Source organism: Arctopsyche grandis, chromosome 2 (genome assembly GCF_051622035.1).
Source record: "Arctopsyche grandis isolate Sample6627 chromosome 2, ASM5162203v2, whole genome shotgun sequence".
NCBI lineage: Eukaryota > Metazoa > Arthropoda > Insecta > Trichoptera > Hydropsychidae > Arctopsyche > Arctopsyche grandis.
Window position 1 is genome coordinate 29,667,942 of NC_135356.1, and position 18,938 is coordinate 29,686,879.

Below are 18,938 nucleotides of genomic sequence, written 5' to 3' on the forward strand. Positions count from 1 at the left end.
AAATAAAACAATATGTTAAAATTATTTATTGTTTATTTTCAAATGCTGATTTCTAGAATGTGTGGCTCAAAATGTTTAAGGCGTTGCACTTATGCAGCTTCATAACACTCTGTATATAAAAATAATTTATATTTAATATTCAACATACATATGTATAATGATGATGATAAAAAAAAATGATTTTAATGTTTGAAATGAAGTGAAGTGGAATAAATAAAAAATATTGTATTTGTTAACGACATAAATAATTTAATTGTTCAAAAGATAACAAATGCAAAATGTAATATAATATATAATTTCAACATACATTTATGTACATATAATCAATTTAAGGTATATTGTTAAAGATAAATAAATAAATAATAAAAAAACGAAGAAGACTCAAATGCACGCTGATTATCAACAGCACATTATTTCAGTACGAGACGGGACAAAATGCAAACTTGCGGACTTCCCCACAACAACAGTTGTTAAACCAATCTCACTATATACTACTTAATACTATTTTAATGTATAACAATTATTATTAGTGCCTAACGTAAATATGGTATAGTCATCAAAAGCCGCTCGATGATCTTTCATTTGAGCTTTGTTTCGAGCGATTAATTATCATTGGTCGGTGGGTTGAAAAAATCCCAGTGATGGTGGTGGACCGTTCTTCCGTCTCCAACACCGATCAGAATCAATCCAGCTATCATGACCAGGACTATGACTAGTGCCATCTGCATGTCTTTCTTGTTCTCTCCGCTACCGAATTGTGAGGTTATGTACGACATTATGTATCGGGCTGTCCTGCCAACAGAGTTTTGGCAGGCTCGGAACAACTGCGAGGACAGTTCAGCTACTGAAGGTTCCGTGGAACGAGCTGGAGCTCTCCTCGGAGCTGGTCTGTACTCTTCGTCGGAGCTGGAGACGACTTCTCGCTTGTGCTTTCTTCTGCGCGAAGAAGGTAGAGGAGGGTCGCCTTCTGAAAAGTCTGGGGGAGGTCTATCTGGTGGAGATCTCAATCGGTAAAACGAGTTTGGCGGAATGGAGTATTCCGGATAATAAGCCAGTGGGTACACGTTTGGCGGTAGGTGAGGCAGAGGAGGTCGTTCTGGTGCCTCACCGTAAAATTCCACATTTGGTCCAAGTTCGAAGATTACTTCTTGGGCAGCTGCTGGTATTGCGAAAGGTTGTTGGATGTTTGAAGGAACTTGTGGCTCGGGAGGGTTTGAAGGAGTTTGGGGCTCAGGTAGATTTGCAGGAGGCGGTGGAGGTTCGGGGGTGAACACGGCTGGTGGAGGTTGAGGTTGAGGAGCACTCACAGGTGGTAGAGATTTTAATGTACAAACTGATTCTGGTGCAGGTGGTGGTGGGATTTCAGGAGCTCTCTGTGGAGCTTCAGCTACGGAATCGGTTTGGGTTTCTTGTGTGACGTCAGATTTCGTTTGGGTTTCAGCTGGAGTTTGCGTCGACATGGGAGCAGAAGGTGGAGCCATTTGTGCGAATTTTTGTAATATTTCGTCGAATATTCCAGGAGCGAGTTCTATTCCTCTCACAATGATGTTGCCAGATTTAGAATTGATGTCGGTGACTTGCAACGATAGTCCTTCGATCTCTGATACCAAAATTCTCGACGCTTGCAACTCGGCCACGTTCAATCGTTCGACATCTAAATCGGAAACTTGCATTCGTTGGGTTTTGACGACTTCCAATTCTGGACTCGGAAGCACCATCTGCTGCTTGGGAGCTTCTGGCACTACCTGCTGTGGGGGAACATCTCGTATTATTTCCCGTGGAGGAGGTTCTTGCACTATCTCCTGTTGAAGAGCTTCTAGCTCTATTTGCTGCTGAGGGGCTTCTAAAACTCTCTGCTGAAGGGAAGGTTCTAGCACTCTCTGCTGCTGGGGAGGTTCTAGCACTATCTGCTGGTGGGAAGGTTCTAGCACTATCTGCTGGTGGGAAGGTTCTAGTACTATCTGCTGCTGGGAAGGTTCTTGCACTCGCTGCTGTTGGTAGGATTCTGGCACTATTTGTCTCTCGATCGCACATTCTGAAATTCTATTCTCAACATCCATTGATGGTAGTACTGGGTATTGGGCGTTGAGCGCTTCCCACATTTCTGATGGTTTTTCTTTCGGGACTGGTTCTGGGTGGATTGGATATTTTTGAGAGCTGATAGTTTTGGATTCATAAGAGTCTGGGTGGATTGGTTTCTGAGAGCTGATGGTTTTAGATTCATAAGAATCTGGGTCGTCTATCGGCATGACTATCAAAGATGCTTCTGTCACCATTACGTTACGCTCATTTATTCTCGTCGGACTAGATACTCTTCGTTCGACTAATATCGCAGTGGGTGACATTCTATCCAGAGGTGTTTTGGGTCGGTCTATTGGTGTTTTAGGTCTTTCCGCAGGAGTTATAGGTCTGCTCGTTCTCGAACTGGGTCTGGAAGATTCCCTAAAGCGTTGAAGTCCTCTGTACAGAATTTCAGCATCAATTGAATTTTCTTCAACATCAATGTCGTCGGTTTGGAATTCGTTTTGTGGTGTTGTGATTATTTTATCGTTATCGATGAATGGTTCTTCCATTCCTATTGTATAATCGAAATCGTCAGGCAGAGGATCTGTCTGCGTTGATACTTCAATTTCGATGATTTCTTCTTGATCATAATCGTCGATTGGCGCTCGCCTGTCATATTCTTTCATGTTGTAATCATGTGTGAGTATATTATCGTTGAAATCTTCAATCGGTACTCTATAGTCGAAGTCTTCATTTGGTACTCTGTCATTGAAGTCTTCAAGGCTTCCGTTGTTAAGAGGCATTTCAACTTCTACCGTTAAATCTTCGAAATTCATATCATCATCCCTTCTATCTGAAGGATCTTTACTTCTTTTGGGACCTCTAGGAGGTCTTGGAGGAGGTGGCAATGGTCTATCTTTCATTTTACTGATGACCTCACCAGATTTGAGACCTTTGTGTGGGTCAAACTCTTCATCGTCAATTTCAACATACTGGGTAGTGTCTGAATTGGAAGTTTCTTGAGGAATACTTTTCAAATCAGTGAGACTAGTCGTGGACTTTTTTCTTGGAGGTCTTGAAGGTCCAAGAGTGCTGTAGTTTCTCGAAGGTCTTTTGGGTGGTGTGGATTCTTTGATGGCTCGCGGAACTGTGAAGAATTGTCTGTCAGAACTCAGACTCTTCAAAGATCGGTTCCTGCGAACTGGAGCTGGTGGTCTCGGAGGCGGTTCATTCTTCTTTTGCGAGACGACTTTGTCCACTATGGCATATCCTGGATCATCAGGGCCGTCATCCAGATTCCATTCTATGTCGACTGTGGGCAAATGGTTGTGAGAGTCCAAGGTGAGGGAATCAGCACCTCGAGATGTCCTGTCATCGTCACAAGCAGACGTAGCTCTGGAGCCACGCGATCTCGAACGCATCCTCCTTGGAGCCACCGGGGACTCTTCTGGCAAATCGGACTCCATGTTCGGCATGACGTATTCCATGCGATGAACGATAATCTTAAAATAAAAAAAATTTCGTGCATTTGTTAAAGCAGGTGAAAAATTTTATGGCAAAAGAAAGAGATATGTATTTCACAAGCGATTCGCTTTCGCCGCCGCTTCATTATGAAATGCAAATGTTTCCGTTTGTGAAATGTATTAATTTGCACAAATTTCAATGCAACTCATTCAGCGTGTACAATTTCGTTTACACTATTTTTGTATTCTAATATTTTTTCATAGATCTCATAATATAATACCGTTACACTTACTTGCAAACCTCGTAGTAAAAAAAATCATATCAAACATTAATATTGGATCACTTTGAGCACGCCTTTTCACAAGTTAAAGTAAAAATTTACATACGGGTGAATTTAAAGATAATATTGTTTTTGATTATAAATCATAGTCGATCCGATTAGCGTGAAACTTACGAGAATCAAGAATGCTGTCGCATTCGTTCAATGTTTTTTAACATTGTAAGGACGTGAAATATTTTCTTTATTTTTATTAAATTATTTCTTATATTATATTATTACAATATAATCATATATTATATTATTACATATATTATATTATTACGATATAATCCAACGCAAGGTCTTTAATAATATTACTGTAACTTTTGCTGTCCATAACATGACGTTAAAAATTACTTTTATCGTCTAAAGAATATAAATTTCCATTAATATAAAATATATACGTATTCTATAAATAAATTAATAATATCAACAGCTGACGTATTTTATATTAAAATTTTATTAATGTAAATATTTCAAAACACGAACTCAAAACTTACAAAAACTAAAAGTCAAATTCTACCGACCGCTATACGCACGAACAATGTTGTATTTCTCGATCAAAATGCAATGCGAAACTGAAACGAAATGTAATTGGCCATCGCGGGTGCATCAATTAAACAAACTATCTTTGTTCGGTTTCTTTAAGCCTGATATTTAATGAAAATTTACCTACATACAAACTTTTAATGGCATAAATTGTGAAACTTTATCAATTAATCAACATTCAGTACTAGCATTAAAAAAATGTGTGAGTTTTTTGTGTCTTTCTAATGGTCAAGGGGATAAATATGAAGCTTTATAAAACTTCTAAATTGTTTTTATACAGAATTTGTAGATCATTACATTATATAAATGCTCAACAAAACAAGGTAGCTCATCACCAAGTATTAATTTCGATTTGATTTTTAAAATTATTTGTTTTATAAACAAATGAATAATTAATAATAAGCAGAGAACATTTTCAATAATGTGTAGTTGAAAACAAAATAAATAATGTCTATAGTAATTTTAAATGATGCTTAAAATGAGCATATATTTTGTACATATGTACAAATTTTCTGTAATTATAAGAATATGAAAACTATAATTCTCACCTCATCGTCTATCATTCTATCGTTTTGGTCCGTTGGCTTCATCCACTTGTCGTCCTCGTACGGTTCGTTGAAAAGCGATCCGTTTTCCGAATAGTTGAAGTCTTTGTTTGAAGTCTTCTTGCGCCTCTTGGGAATCGTGGGGATATCTCTAGTTTGCTCCATTTCGTTTTCGTACTCGTTCAAATTCTGCAACATCTCGGGTTCTTTGAAGTTGTTTCCGGAGAATAAGCTTTTTCTCGGCGCCTCACTCTTTTCAACTTCTTGTTTGACCACTGGCGGCTCTTGGAACATTGCTGGAGCTGGAATATTTTGACCCTCTGAAAAAGAAGAGTCGTTCTCTTGGTCTTTGTTTTCGAGCACTTTCTGTTTTCTACTCCTAGATGGTCTCACAGGTGGGAAGGTGTAGTAACCGTCATCGTGGTCGATCTCGTGTGAATGGTCCACTTCTTCGTTCAGTTCTGTCTGGTCTATGTTGTCATCGAAGCTTTCTTCGTTTTGGTTTTGATCGTACATGTTATTTCTATCTGTGACGCCGTCTAGTTGATTCAAAGCATTTACTGGTGATCTGAAAGCATCTCTTATTTCATCGCTTAAATATTTTCCTACTTCTATGTTGTCTTGTGAAATTCCCTTTTGACGCAGGAAGAATTCATCATTATCTATCTCTTCAAGGACTCCTCTGCGATGATGTCCTGTTGAAGCGGCTGAAGATTCGTCGTCGTTTTCTATTGTGTTGCCGAATTCTTCATTATTTTGTTCATTTCCTGTTATATAGAAAGGTAAAGATCCTCTGTGTTCCAATCTTTGAGCAGAACTTCTTTCCATAGCGTTCCAAAGCTCGGCGTTTTCTAGTTTGACTTTTTCCACGCCTGTCAGTTTTTCTCTTTGATATTCTTCTTGCATTTGATTATAGTCTTTGTCGACTTGGGCCAGTTTCGATTCGAAGTCGTTATCTTTGTCTGTCGGATAGTCTTTTGGTAGGCCGTAATGACGTGGCTCTTCCGATGACATATTGCTAGACATGTCTTCCCAATGTGACGTGCTCATCACAGCCTGTCGATCTTTTGTCACTCGCGGTACAGTCGCAAAACCCGGGGGTGGAGTACCGGGTCGTTCAGTTTTGGTGCTTTTCCCGCCCTTTTTATCTTTTTTGAACCTTGAAAACCGTGGATAGGTCCTGAAGTCAAAATCAATCATGCGTTTTTTAGATCCGGAGGTCGAATCTGTCGATTGGTCCGTCTTTTCTTTGGTAGTGTTCTCTTTGTTGCGACTGAACGCCGCTGAAAAATTGATTTTGGGCCTGTCAGGAAGCTTGAACTTGGATTTGTCGGGCATAGTAAACTTGGGCCTATCGGGCAGAGTGAACTTGGTCTTTTCGAGGAATTTAGGCCTGTCCGGCATGCGAAACTTGGGCCTTTCGGGCAGGTTGATCTTGGGACGTTCGGGCATGTTGAATTTAGGGCGATCGGGAAGATTGAACTTGGGGCGATCCGGGAAGTTGAATTTAGGCCTCTCGGGCATGTTGAATTTAGGCCTTTCTGGCATGTTAAATTTGGGTCTTTCCGGCATGTTGAATTTAGGCCTTTCCGGCATGTTGAACTTGGGTCGCTCGGGCATGTTGAATTGAGGTTTTTTAATGGTTTTTAATTTGGTTTTGAGGCGTCCCGTTTGGGTTTTGAGTTTCTGATGCAACTTTGAAGCTTCCTCGCCTACCATGCTCCTTTTTCTGTTCTCGCGCTTCAATGGTAGATTCTCCAGAGCTGACGATTCCACCTGGCTGGTGCTGACCTCGCAGTCTGTTCTGGATTCGGTGGTAGTTGGTGTGTTGACGAAGTACCTGTCCTCGAGTTGTTTCTGGAGAGCCATGCTGGATGATGGTGGCTCAGTGTCATCTCCTTCGAACTCCATATTCGTGTGGTCGTCTTCTGTCGAGGGCCTTAGCATGTGCCTCTCGTGAGAGGTGGTGCTGGAGGCATCATCATCTGCCTTGGGAGCCAGCTCAGGCTCCGAGACGAAGACGGAAGGGGGTGGCGGGGTAGTGGAGGGCGCGGGGGGCACCATGGGTTCTGGGGGCTTCGGAGGCTCCGAAGCCCCTAAAGCCTTCTCCGAAATCGGCTTGCCGATCGGTTCGTATTCATGATCACTGAAAGCATCAATAAAAATGTTAATTCATGCCCAATCGGGAAATATTCCATTCAGTTCAAAAGAATTTTAGACCGCATTCGTCAGATTTGCCAATGGTACAAAAAGCACTCATCCGCGCAGAGATTTGTCGGCAGACATATTTATCTGAAATAGCGGTTTCTCACTTGTCTGCCAAAAGTTTATTTAGCTATATGATAGTCAGAAATCCCTCAAGAGACTTGTCTGCAGACAAATCTGTGCATGCATGGCCAGCTTTAGTCATACTATCTGATTAATACAGTATTTTAAGGTACACATGTTCAATCGATGTTGTTGATTCATAGTTATGTAGCCATTTAGGGTATTTTTGTAATTTATCTATAAATTAAAAATACACATGTATCAAATTCAAATACCCTCACTGTCTACATATGTACATACATACATAACGTGCAAAATAGTGAAAAGAAAACGTCACTGCATTGCTCATTTTATTATGCAGAGTTCGTGCCGATAATAGAATGACATTCTGTTTTAAAAAATTTTGACAAGTCTGACGATTTTTGTTTTAATGACAAAAAATCAATCGCATGCAGATATATTATATAAATAGCAGTATATGAAAAAAATTGAATGAAATGCAATAATAATAAATAAAAATACATCAATTACATATTATATATGAAAATACAAATAAATGCAAATTGCAATAATAATAAGTTAGTCCAAAAACGATTTAAGTGGAATTATAAAGACGACCACACAGTACATATGTAAATCGATTCCCCAAACACTCATGTATAAATATCGCGGTATATTTTCGAATTAGATCAGATTTTTGGCAACGATAATTAACGAACGATCGCGGAAATGAGAGGCGAATAAAAGAAAAAAAATCAAAAGCGATGAAACGGGCAAAGAAAATGTTTATAGTACCTACATACATACATACATACGTATATACATATATTTGTATGTAAAAGAATTTCGCCAGTGATGTGGATAAATTTAAAAATTTGCACACACATACATTATAATACACTAGTGTTGTGCCCGTTGATTTCAACTGGTGGCTTCGGAAAGGAATTAATACTCGAATTAAAATAAAGTTAAATGTTATATATATGTAAATGTAGTGTAAGGTACATAATTTATAGGCGCGTATTAAAACGTGTACGCTCCCATGCATCTGACGCTGACGCCACCCATTCCAACTCGCTCAATATCAGGAGCACATGTCAGACGCACCACACCCCCTCTAATTCTCCTCGATCAGTGAGTCACGCCACATCCCTATGCATAGCGTATACTCCCGGTATTCTAAAATTTGTTGTTTTGAAATCTCCATACTTGTCCATGCGTCCATCACATATGTACATACCCACATACATATGTACATCGCGTCCATTTTTATATATATTATTCATACATAAATGTATGAATATTTTTGACTTTGTTGTTTATTAATCGTCTTTGAATTGCAATCATTAATGTTGATAATTGAAATACACCACAGAAGGATGGTATAATATATTAATATAATACTTCTGGTTTATATCGCTACAGCATAATGATGATAAATATTTTAAATAATAAATATATATGTATTTAAGCGCATGTTAGTCGCAGTGCAATATATTTTTTAAAGTTAAGCTAATTTTTCAATTAACAAAATGAAAAAAATGCAAACCGTTGAAAAATTTCAAAGATTTCAAATGAAAGTTCCCACATGCGAATTACATTTTTTTCCCATAATAAAGTCAAGCATTTAAGTTTGAAAGACATAAAAGCTTAATTTGAGATTTAAGCTGCCTTTTGGCTGCCAGTTCGGTGTTTGGAGCACAACGATGACAAGTTTACGATTTTACTTAAATAATGCAATTCTGTTCCCATTTTTATATTCTATCAGAACACATTGGCAAGTCTTCAAAATAGTGTCATATTTTAATTGTTGGCAACATGCTATATTCCGATCGATATCGAAAAACATATTTGGTTCTATTTAGTAATCGTATCATCTGTGGCAAAATCTGGATTTCCAATAAACCAAATACTGTCACATTTTTACGATTTAAACTGACAATAATCTTTACAAAATAAGAACCATAATCCATTTTATGAAAAAAGCACGAGATTGTAAAATTTCTTAATACAATAAAAACATCGTAAGAGCTAGATAATTTTTCACATTGTGAAGTCTGTGAAGCTTGGAATCGAATATGGATTGGTTGTACAATTTTACATATTTTATCGGATGAAGGCGTATTTTATATTTCGATTTACATCATTAAAATGTGTCACTTTAAAATTACTAAATCACTCGATATTTCTTTACTGGCAAAATTGTTCCCGGAAAAATGAACTAAATTGCACTGAATAGTGGCGCAGTTTTGAGAAGTACGAATTTTCAAAAGCGCTCAAAAAGAACTTATGCATTAGAATTCCACAAACAAAGGCTACCCTCGGATAAAATACAAATACCCCTTGACGCTTTTTTGTGGAATTCTACTGCGTTAGTTCTCCTTGAGCATCTTTCGAAGTCTGGATGTCTCGAGAGTGTAACTATCACGAGTGCATTTTTCCGGTCACCTGTTTCCATGACCTTTTTTTTTGCCTATCAAACAGAACGTTTTGTTTATTAGTGACCTGCTAAGCGAATTTATATATGTATTACTATGGAAAATATAAGATGAACAATCTTCTTCAATTAACCAATAATTATGATTTGGAAAGTGAAGATAAAGCAAACGAAATATCTCACAACAGACGTGAGGCAAAGATGAACCACAAGTTGTTGATAATATTAATTTATTTAATATTATCAACAGTTTATTAATATTATCAAAAATTTGAATAGAATCCGAAACTGGTATATCGCATTGAATCGAATGTGTTGGAAAACAAGTTCGTGCGCATTGTCAATCATAGCATTGTCAGAGATCGACTTTCGACGGATATTTTTCGCACAAAAATGGTTCAATATTATTAAATTCTTAGAAAAAACATGTTTTTTTTTCAGTCTTGCTTTGGTCACAAATGGAGCGGTCTATTGTTTGATAAGCATCCTTCCAACTCCGATCTTTGTCAATGTCTGACAAAAATTTATATGTATTTGAAATAATCGATATGTTACAGTGAAAGCATATTTTCACCAATTCAAGCAGTGAAAATGTATCAAACAATGAATTAACAACGTTTAACTCTAAATAAATTTAGCCCTAACAACCCAATATTAAATGCATAGGGCCAACTCTTACTTAACCTAACAGTTTCTAACCCTTAAATAATACCAACACTAACAATCTAATCTTAAATTAATAAAACCAACCCTGAAGATGTAACTGGTTATGATTTCACCGAAACGTCAGTAAAATATATTTTCACTTGATATATACTTTCACTGTGACAGACAAACTAATACAGTCCCCATGAAAAATTTAAAATACGCCTTCTGGAAGTGAAATCGCTGTGTGTGTGTGTGTATGTAACGCATATGGTGCCATTGACATTTGTCACATCTCTCGTCATTCACTGCACCACTTGCGTCATGTTTATCTATTTTTCTCTATTTATGTTCATGTACTCTTTTCCATTTTAATCTGTTTAGCACACTCGTCGCTTTGGAGTAATCTGTTTAATCGCAATTAGTTAATTACGCAACTTAACTGATTAATTGATAAACATAAAATATAAAGACAACGGAAGGATACAGTAGTAGTTTAGCGCACAAGTGCAACACGTGTCAATTTAACGAAACAATACAGGCTGTTATTTATGTATGAAGGTTACGCAACGGGGCATCCGATCGCCCCGGGCGGCGTCTATTCCTGCGCTTGCGCATCGCAAATAGCCGTGTACCTGGTCGGGCGGGCAACCGCCTGGCGGCTTGCGGGGAGGGCGGGCCTGTGTTGTCTGTCGGGCAGGAGAGCATCGCTCTGGTAGAACTGACAGCCACACCTGACGTCTAAGGAGACCGAGGGGGCGCTGCCCTCTCTAGAGGGGCGCAGGGGCGTACGGCGGGGGGTGCCGCCCTCCGATGTCCAGCGCCGTAGCCCCGCCTGCTGCATCGCAGCCCCCAGCCGAACCGCCCGCCGCCCGCCACTTCAGAGATCGCTCTAATTCTCACTCGCTCATTCCTCACTCCACGCTCCTCTCGTTTATTTATATTTGCCCGCTATTTTTTTCGCATATTTTTAGTACCGCTCGCACGGCCCTGGATCCGTGACGCTCTAAGGACGACTGCATTATTCATTGCACTCTTCAGCGCGCCTCCACACATTAATTTATAATTAAAATTAATACTAATTTACAAAACGCGACTACAATTGAGCAGAACGGGCTCCCGGAAAAATGCACTAAATTGCACTGAATAGTAGCGCAGTTTCGAGAAGTCCGAATTTTCAAAGGCGGTCAAAAAGAACTTACGCAATAGAATTTCTCAAAAAAAGGTTACCACCCTCAGATAACATACGACTACCGCTTGATGTTTTTTTTTTGTGGAATTCTATTGCGTTAGTTCTCCTTGAGCATCTTTGAAAGTTTGGATGTCTCGAGAGTGCATTTTTCCGATCACCATGGAAAGGTTCCCGGAAAGATCCACTAAATTGCACTGAATAGTGGCGCAGTTTCGTCCTAATTTTCCTAATTTTCAAGTTATTAAGTCCTAATTTTCAAAGGCCCTCAAAAAGAACTTTCGCAATAGCATTACACAAAAAAAGATAAGCACCCTCGGATAACATACACAAACCCCTTGACGTTTTTTTGTGGAATTCTACTGCGTTAGTTCTTCTTGAGCATCTTTTGCGTTGCGTTGCGTGGCAATGCCACAATAACGCATGCAATTCCCGTTCCCATTCCCTTTCCCGTTCCCGTTCCCGTTCCCGTTCCCGTTCCCGTTCTCGTTCCCGTTCCCGTTCCCGTTCTCGTTCCCGTTCCCGTTCCCATTTGTCGGAAGAACGCAGGCAGTGAATACGTTGGTCGCGACGCGAAAATATTTGAAATTATAGCGTTGCAATGACACTCATTCCCGTTTTTATCGTTTCCGTTCCCGTTTTTGGGCGATTTTTTTTCACAATAATCTTTCCGGATATATATTATCCGGATGTATATAGAAGAAGATAGAGTGAAAAAAGAAAAGGTTATAGACGTTTAAGCAATTAAAAGGGTGGCAAAAAGGGAAAAAACGATCGAAACAGTGTGGACAAATGCAATATGTGGACAATAGACGTCACCGAGAAAGATGATTTTCAAACGTGTCTTTAACGATTATTTTTGACCATCATAATGGCGGACTTCATTTCCATATTGAATTGATGACCAAACCAAGCAAAATGGCAAAGTTTGAAAACGATCGGAGTAAGAAGAGGCTAGTAATAATAAAAATACGCTTTGATGCTTTTTTGTGGAATTATATTGCGTAAGTTCTCCTTGAGCATCTTTTAAAGTTTGGATGTCTCGAGAGTGCATTTTTCGTATTTCGTATATTTACAACGTATTTTATATTAAAATACGGAGGTATTAAAGGAGTTTAAAGGAGGAGATATCGCCCAGGAACGTCCAACCTTGTCTGGTTTGCCTCGGGCCGCATTGTACTGACCGAGGGCCGAGTTTGTACAAAACAAGGCCGGTTGGGCTTGCCTTCCACCTTCCTCAATATTGACACAGACATATGACAACGTCCCCTTTCGAAAAAACGCGGGAAACACCGGATTTTGCTCGTATGTAAACATATATGTGTATACAATGATCATTAAGATTTCAATCATAATTATAATCCCACCCGAAATGACAATCTTAGTGGAATATCTTTATATGAAATAAAAATATGTATGTATGTAATATGTATACTTGTAGAAATTCAATGATGATAAAGATTTCAATAAAATTTGTGATCCCGGCTTAAATTAATGTAATTATTACTTAATATTACTTAAAACCTAGGGTCGCGAAAGGATGATATAATATAAATTCATGTAAAATTCGGAACATAATCAATAGATTCTGAGCTTTTATATATTGAAATCTAATTTTATACATATTTTTAAGTTGAAAGTTACAATAAAGGTTATATTGGGTGTTTTTATGTATTTTTAGATGTGCTTTTTTCGTGTTCGCAATATTTTTTTTATGAATTTTTAATTTAAAATAAAATTATTTCAATTATTATTGGTTTTAATATTGAAGACACTTCTGGGATTGTTTATTGATTGGTCTACAGTAAAAAAAATCACTGATTTTTTTTTTCGAATGAGATTTTCCTTCAAGGAGGCTGTATTTATTAATTTAAATTTGGTGTAATTATGATATATTGATGTTTTTATAAATATTTATAATACAAACAAACGTTGACCGTATTTTTATATGAAATATTGTAAAAAACAAAATAATGGTTTTTAAGTGGACTTATTTTTTATTTGAAAGCGTCTTGCAAGTAAAATGAATAATAAATGAAAATTATATTTAAATCTTAGCATTTAAACCTTTGAAGACCAGATTTTCTTGCTACTTTGGAAAACAACGAACATTATAATTGTTTTAAACGTGAAAATTGAGATGATAAAAATTCTAAATTTAATTTATTTAAAACACTTTTTTTGTTTTTCAATAAGATGTAAACAATAACTGTAATTTGAAATGGAAAAATATACCTATGTAAATATGTGTGCATACATTTTAATTCACTTGCACGTTTTCATATATGTACATGCACAACGTAAATGAAAATACATGTACATTTTTTTAAACATTTGATAATTAAATTTGAAGAAGTTGTTTGAGTTTATATGTATATGAATTAGTTGTGATTCCAAATAAATATTTTATTATATTCGTTTATTTTTTAATAGGTTATTTATATATTTTATATATTTGGTACGAATTATTCCATATAAAAAAAAAACTAATAAAGTCGAACTAAAATAAATACGGATCCCCCCATGATATAGAACATCTTTTTCAATGAGAGGTGTTTCCAAATTCCAAAATTCGCTGTTTAAGATGCACCCTAATGTATGTACATATGTACATACATTTATGTATATATTTACTTCACTTTCATATTATATATATTTAATAGGTTTTTGAGTTCTTTTTCCTATTTTGCCGTACATTAACATTAGAATAATATAATACTATGATTACTAACCAAATAAAATTAAATTGTAAAATAGAAAATGATCAGTAGATCAGTAGCTATTAAAACAGATATAAGATGTATTGTGAACATAATATCGTAATAATAAAAAGCATTTAAAAATCAAAATATTATATGTAAGAGATTTTGCTGTACTAAAAACACGATCACTATCGATTGAGAACCACGGTGATTATAAAAACAATACATTACAAAGTAAATAACAACAAAATTTCAAAACAATGAATCATTCACATAAATTACCATTTCAAGGTCAAATTTTTGCACGAAAATATTTATGTTTACGAATGTATTTTTTTCAGTGCGCTTATGATTTTATTAAAAATTGTTATTATTACAATTTCAAGGTCAATTTTTCGGTTGTAAAATTGTAAATTAAACGTTTTCGATTTCTAACTTTTCACTCAATGTTTATTCAATACAAGTTAAATGTTTCATCCCATTACGAATTCAAACGAAAACAATTATTTTTCACGAAACAAATACAAAGCTAATCGAATAGTTAACAAGTTAACAAGGAAGTGGTGAATCAAACATTTATTAAACGAATTGGCAAAGCAAATATACCTACATGTTTACAGTAGGTATACACATGCAAACATTGTGAAGAATTTTGAGATGCGACGCATTCGAATTAAATTCAGGTATTATAATTGAAATCAAAACAATTTCATTCGCGAACGATGGTTGAAATTTTCTTTCATTTTCCGCACAGCTACATATAAGTTGGCTTCGATTCAAAACGCACATACACACATACGAAATAATTAAAAAAAAAGTACAAACTTGCAAATTTTTCAATGATAATAATAATAATATGAGACGCTCACATACGAAAAAAATCGCAATTTTTCGCAATAGCAAAACACGCGCACACCATACACACATACATATGTACATAAATTCGCCGCTGCAGATGTAAACAGTGATTTATAGATGATGTTTTCAAGGGCTGCATTATTTTGGTGGTTATAAATGAGGTCAACGCGTTCGAAATAATATTCAAAATCAACCGCGACAAAAATACATGCGTCTAAATTTCCCCCACAACAGAATCATAAAATGAGATGAGAGGGGAAAAAAGTAAACTAAAATGTCTTTTGATGTTCACGAAAGCACTGAAAGCCAACAAAAAACACAAACAAGTGAAAAAATTGGATTTATAATGCATGCAAATGTGCATGGAAACATTCACAATCTGAAAGCACATGTTTTCTATACTATTTACATAGTATTTTATATACATATATATTTAAAGGTACAAACATATATGTATATTTGTTATTTGTCTAATTTAATATTATGGTTTATGCTGTTAAATGTTGTTTATTACACATACATATTATGCAAAGTTTCCACGCTTTTTATTATAAATACACAGATGAAATTCTCAAAATATTTTCTACATTGTTTTTGCGTCGATTTTAGACATCATACATCTGTTCTTATACATATTATTATTACGTTACTCAAAAAAAAAAAAAAACGATACGTATATTATGTATGTATTCATCATTATATTATATCGATGGCTTGGTGCATTGATTTCTTTGCACCAAGTTCAGGTTTTTATTTTCAAGGTAATGTATGTATACCACAAAAATTACATTGAAAGGAAAAACCTGAATTATTCCAACATCAACAAAACTCGATAAAAATTCAGAAATGGACATACAATATCTGTACACCAAGCCATCAACATGTTGATTTTAGGTTAGTGATATCATTACAAATTAACCATCATGACAAATCCTCTTTTAAAATACAAGAAGGTATATATTTCCAAATTTAATTTAAAATATTAAATCTTTAGTTTATAGGCAAAATTTGTTAACTATCTACATTCCCATAAGTATTTGTTCAATGGTAGTAGTTTGCATTGGAAAGCCATTAATCAACTATGCAACTTAAATGCTGATTATGTGTTTCCATTGTCAGCTATTTATTGGAATGTACATATGTAGATAGTTTAGAATTGAAGCTTTGGAACTACATACATATGTAATGTGTTAATGTTTTTAATAAAGATTTATAAGAGTTATCGAGGATTGGGTGATGATGGTGAATTGATCCATCTGTCATTGTTTATGACGGTTTTGTTAAAGTAAGTAAAATTCGCATTATATAAGTGAAACGTATTGATCTGCAAATCTTATATTTAAACATTGAGATTGTCATTGCTGAAAATAATCGCGGCTACGCGTGTAAATAACAATATCCGAGAATAGCGCGTTTCGCTGGTAACCGAAACGAAACGACAATGGATACGTACCCTATTTTAGACCAAAAATCTTCAACCCCTTCGTCGTCTGAAGAATTTTTGGGTGGCGTCGAGTTCGTCTGTTCGTCACCGACTTGGAAGTGGACCTTCTTGTCGTCGTGGACCAGCTGATCTTCGTCGGTGATGTCGGTAATTGTCAAATTCGGCGAGCCCTTTCCAGTGTCTCTCTTCTCCTTCGAAGGATCTGCAACGACGTCGTCCACCTCGAGGACCACTCCCTTATCTTCGTCCTCGTCGCTGTCCTTTTGCGAGTTCGTCGTCATTGCCGTGTCGTACATGCTCTTCACTTTCGTGACACTCTCCTGGACGCTCTCCTCGTCGTCCATCGTTTCGTCTATCAACAGACTGGGATCCTTCGAATCACCGGATTTGGTGTCGCCGTCGTTCACTTTCTTCTCGGAGTCAACTAGCATATCCTCGTACACGTGATCTTTCTTCTTCAGATCCTCGCTGCTCATAACGAGCGATATGGTCTTCTCTTGATGATTTTCCAACTCCTTTTCGAGCTCGGCAGCCTTCTTCCTTTCGCGCCGTTCGGCACCCGGAGAGCAATCCAAAACTATTATCTCCTGCTTTTGTTCCTCCGGTTTGGACTTCTTAGGTGGTGCGTCCTTTTTGTGGTGCATCGTCTTGTCTGCGATGTGCTTTATTTTTTCTACGATCGGGTGGCAGCATTTCGAATTGCGAGGCGATTCGTCGACGGGTAGTTCGGTCACCTTTGGAGGATGCTTCCGTTTTAAAATTCCTTTGGGAGATAGTGTCACTTTGGCTTCTTCCACTCTGATATTATCTGGAAGTATGTCACTCGGCGTAAGTTTTTCCAAGAAGTCTTCTTCTGAATCGAGTGATATTTCTTTTGAAAAGTTGGGTATGTGAACTGCTGTCTCTTCCTCACCTTCGGCCAGCTTCCTGCTGCTGCCGGGAGACGAATCCAGCATGAGGATCTTCTGGGGCTCGTCCTGCGGACTTTTCCGCTCCCTTGAAGCGTCCCTCGACATGTTTCTGGGGGCTGTGTCTCTCAAGACTTCTTCGGCTGTGATTTCGCCACCCTCGAGCGGTGGCTTGTCCAAGTACGTCCAAGGATACCCTCCTTGTTGTCTAGCTCGTTTTATCTCCTCCCACTGATAGGTTTTGATCGGCACCGGCGGCGATGCTGACGGCTGTCGTTTTTCTGGCAAAGAGTACGGCATATCTCTTTAGAATAACACGGTTGTGTGAGACAACATGTGAAACGGACGGATTGGTCCGGTTTGGTTAGGGTGTGAGGGGTTTGGTTAGGTTAGTGTGTGGCTGTTTACCTCGCTCCGCTTGTACTGGTCCAGCGTCCATTACGTACCATGGCTCGTGAGGGGATGTGTCATTTTTTGGCAAAAATATCACACAGTTGACGGTGGTGAAAATGGTTTAGAGGAGACCGTGAGAGAGTCGGCAATGGGCTGCGCACGGCTCCCGACGAATGGCTAAATATATCGTTGAGCGCGTCATTACTTTTAGAACTACTTTGCGTCACGGGCACCGATCCTATCCAGGGCCCAATTCGACATACAAATATATGTACATATCTTCTTTTTCGTTTACGACATTTCAATAAACAATATGTACCCGTAATGTAACATATCATTATCATTATTCTTTCCAATCACAACTTACAAATTAAGTGAAACGAGTCGTTCATTCATAGAGTATTTATTTTATTTTTTATTTTATTTATATAAAAATCAACAGACAGGATGTACATAGATATTTATAAAAAAACAAATAGTAAATAAATAATATATGTAACATCCGAGTCCAATAATAGATTTTTACAAAAATGAAAAAGATAAATATAAGGAAAACAAATTAAAAAGTAAAGATTATAAGGCATGACAAAATATGTAGAACATTGCATAATTAAACTATAGTATTAAAATATTTGGAAAAGGTTATAAAATAGAATATAAGAAGAAATTGAAATTTACAAATATAAAACAAATGAAAAAGGTAAATACAAAATAAACAAATGAAAAGGAAAAGAATGAAAGCTATAATATGATTAAATAGCACATTACATAACTAAACTAAAGTATAAAAATATTGGAAATATTGGAAAAATAGAATAGGAGAAGAAATGGATCAATCGGGGGAAACGGGGATGGGTTGGATTGACCACAGTAAATATGTAAACGTGTACACTCATTCGATTCAATTGAATCTACAAATCAATCAAAGAAAAGAGAAAAGAATTAAATGTAGAAAGATAACTTTTTAATAAAATTTTTGGGTTTTTTTAATTGGACCGACTTACCGTGTTCTAAAAGGAATGAATGTATTGAAATATTTGACAAAAATTGTGAATGAAAAAAGCTATCTAAACGTTACATGAAGAAAAAAACGGCAAGCATTTTTCTTTACAAATCATTCCCAAAGTGGATAGCTTATTAATACTTCAATGAAAATAATAAAAAAACCTTGTAAAAATGTAGCCATTTGTTGAAATTTATAAAATATAGGTAG

At 36.7% G+C, this 18,938-nt stretch overlaps 1 protein-coding gene across 2 annotated transcripts; it reads right to left on the minus strand.

The window, feature by feature from the left end:
- Window positions 1–234: 234 nt before the first annotated feature.
- On the minus strand, window positions 235–17,904 carry LOC143922572 (uncharacterized). 2 transcript variants are annotated; one of them, XM_077445875.1, is made up of 4 exons: window positions 17,741–17,904; window positions 16,434–17,613; window positions 4,885–7,027; window positions 235–3,506 (listed from the first exon to the last, which is right to left on the minus strand). In XM_077445875.1, exons 1-4 carry the CDS (start codon window positions 17,769–17,771, stop codon window positions 603–605), a joined length of 6,258 nt encoding a protein of 2,085 aa, XP_077302001.1. In that variant the 5' UTR covers window positions 17,772–17,904; the 3' UTR covers window positions 235–602. The 2 variants fall into 2 exon arrangements, with proteins under 2 accessions (XP_077302001.1, XP_077302002.1); XM_077445876.1 differs by lacking the exons at window positions 16,434–17,613; window positions 17,741–17,904 and adding an exon at window positions 10,867–12,363.
- Between the last annotated feature and the right edge of the window lie 1,034 nt (window positions 17,905–18,938).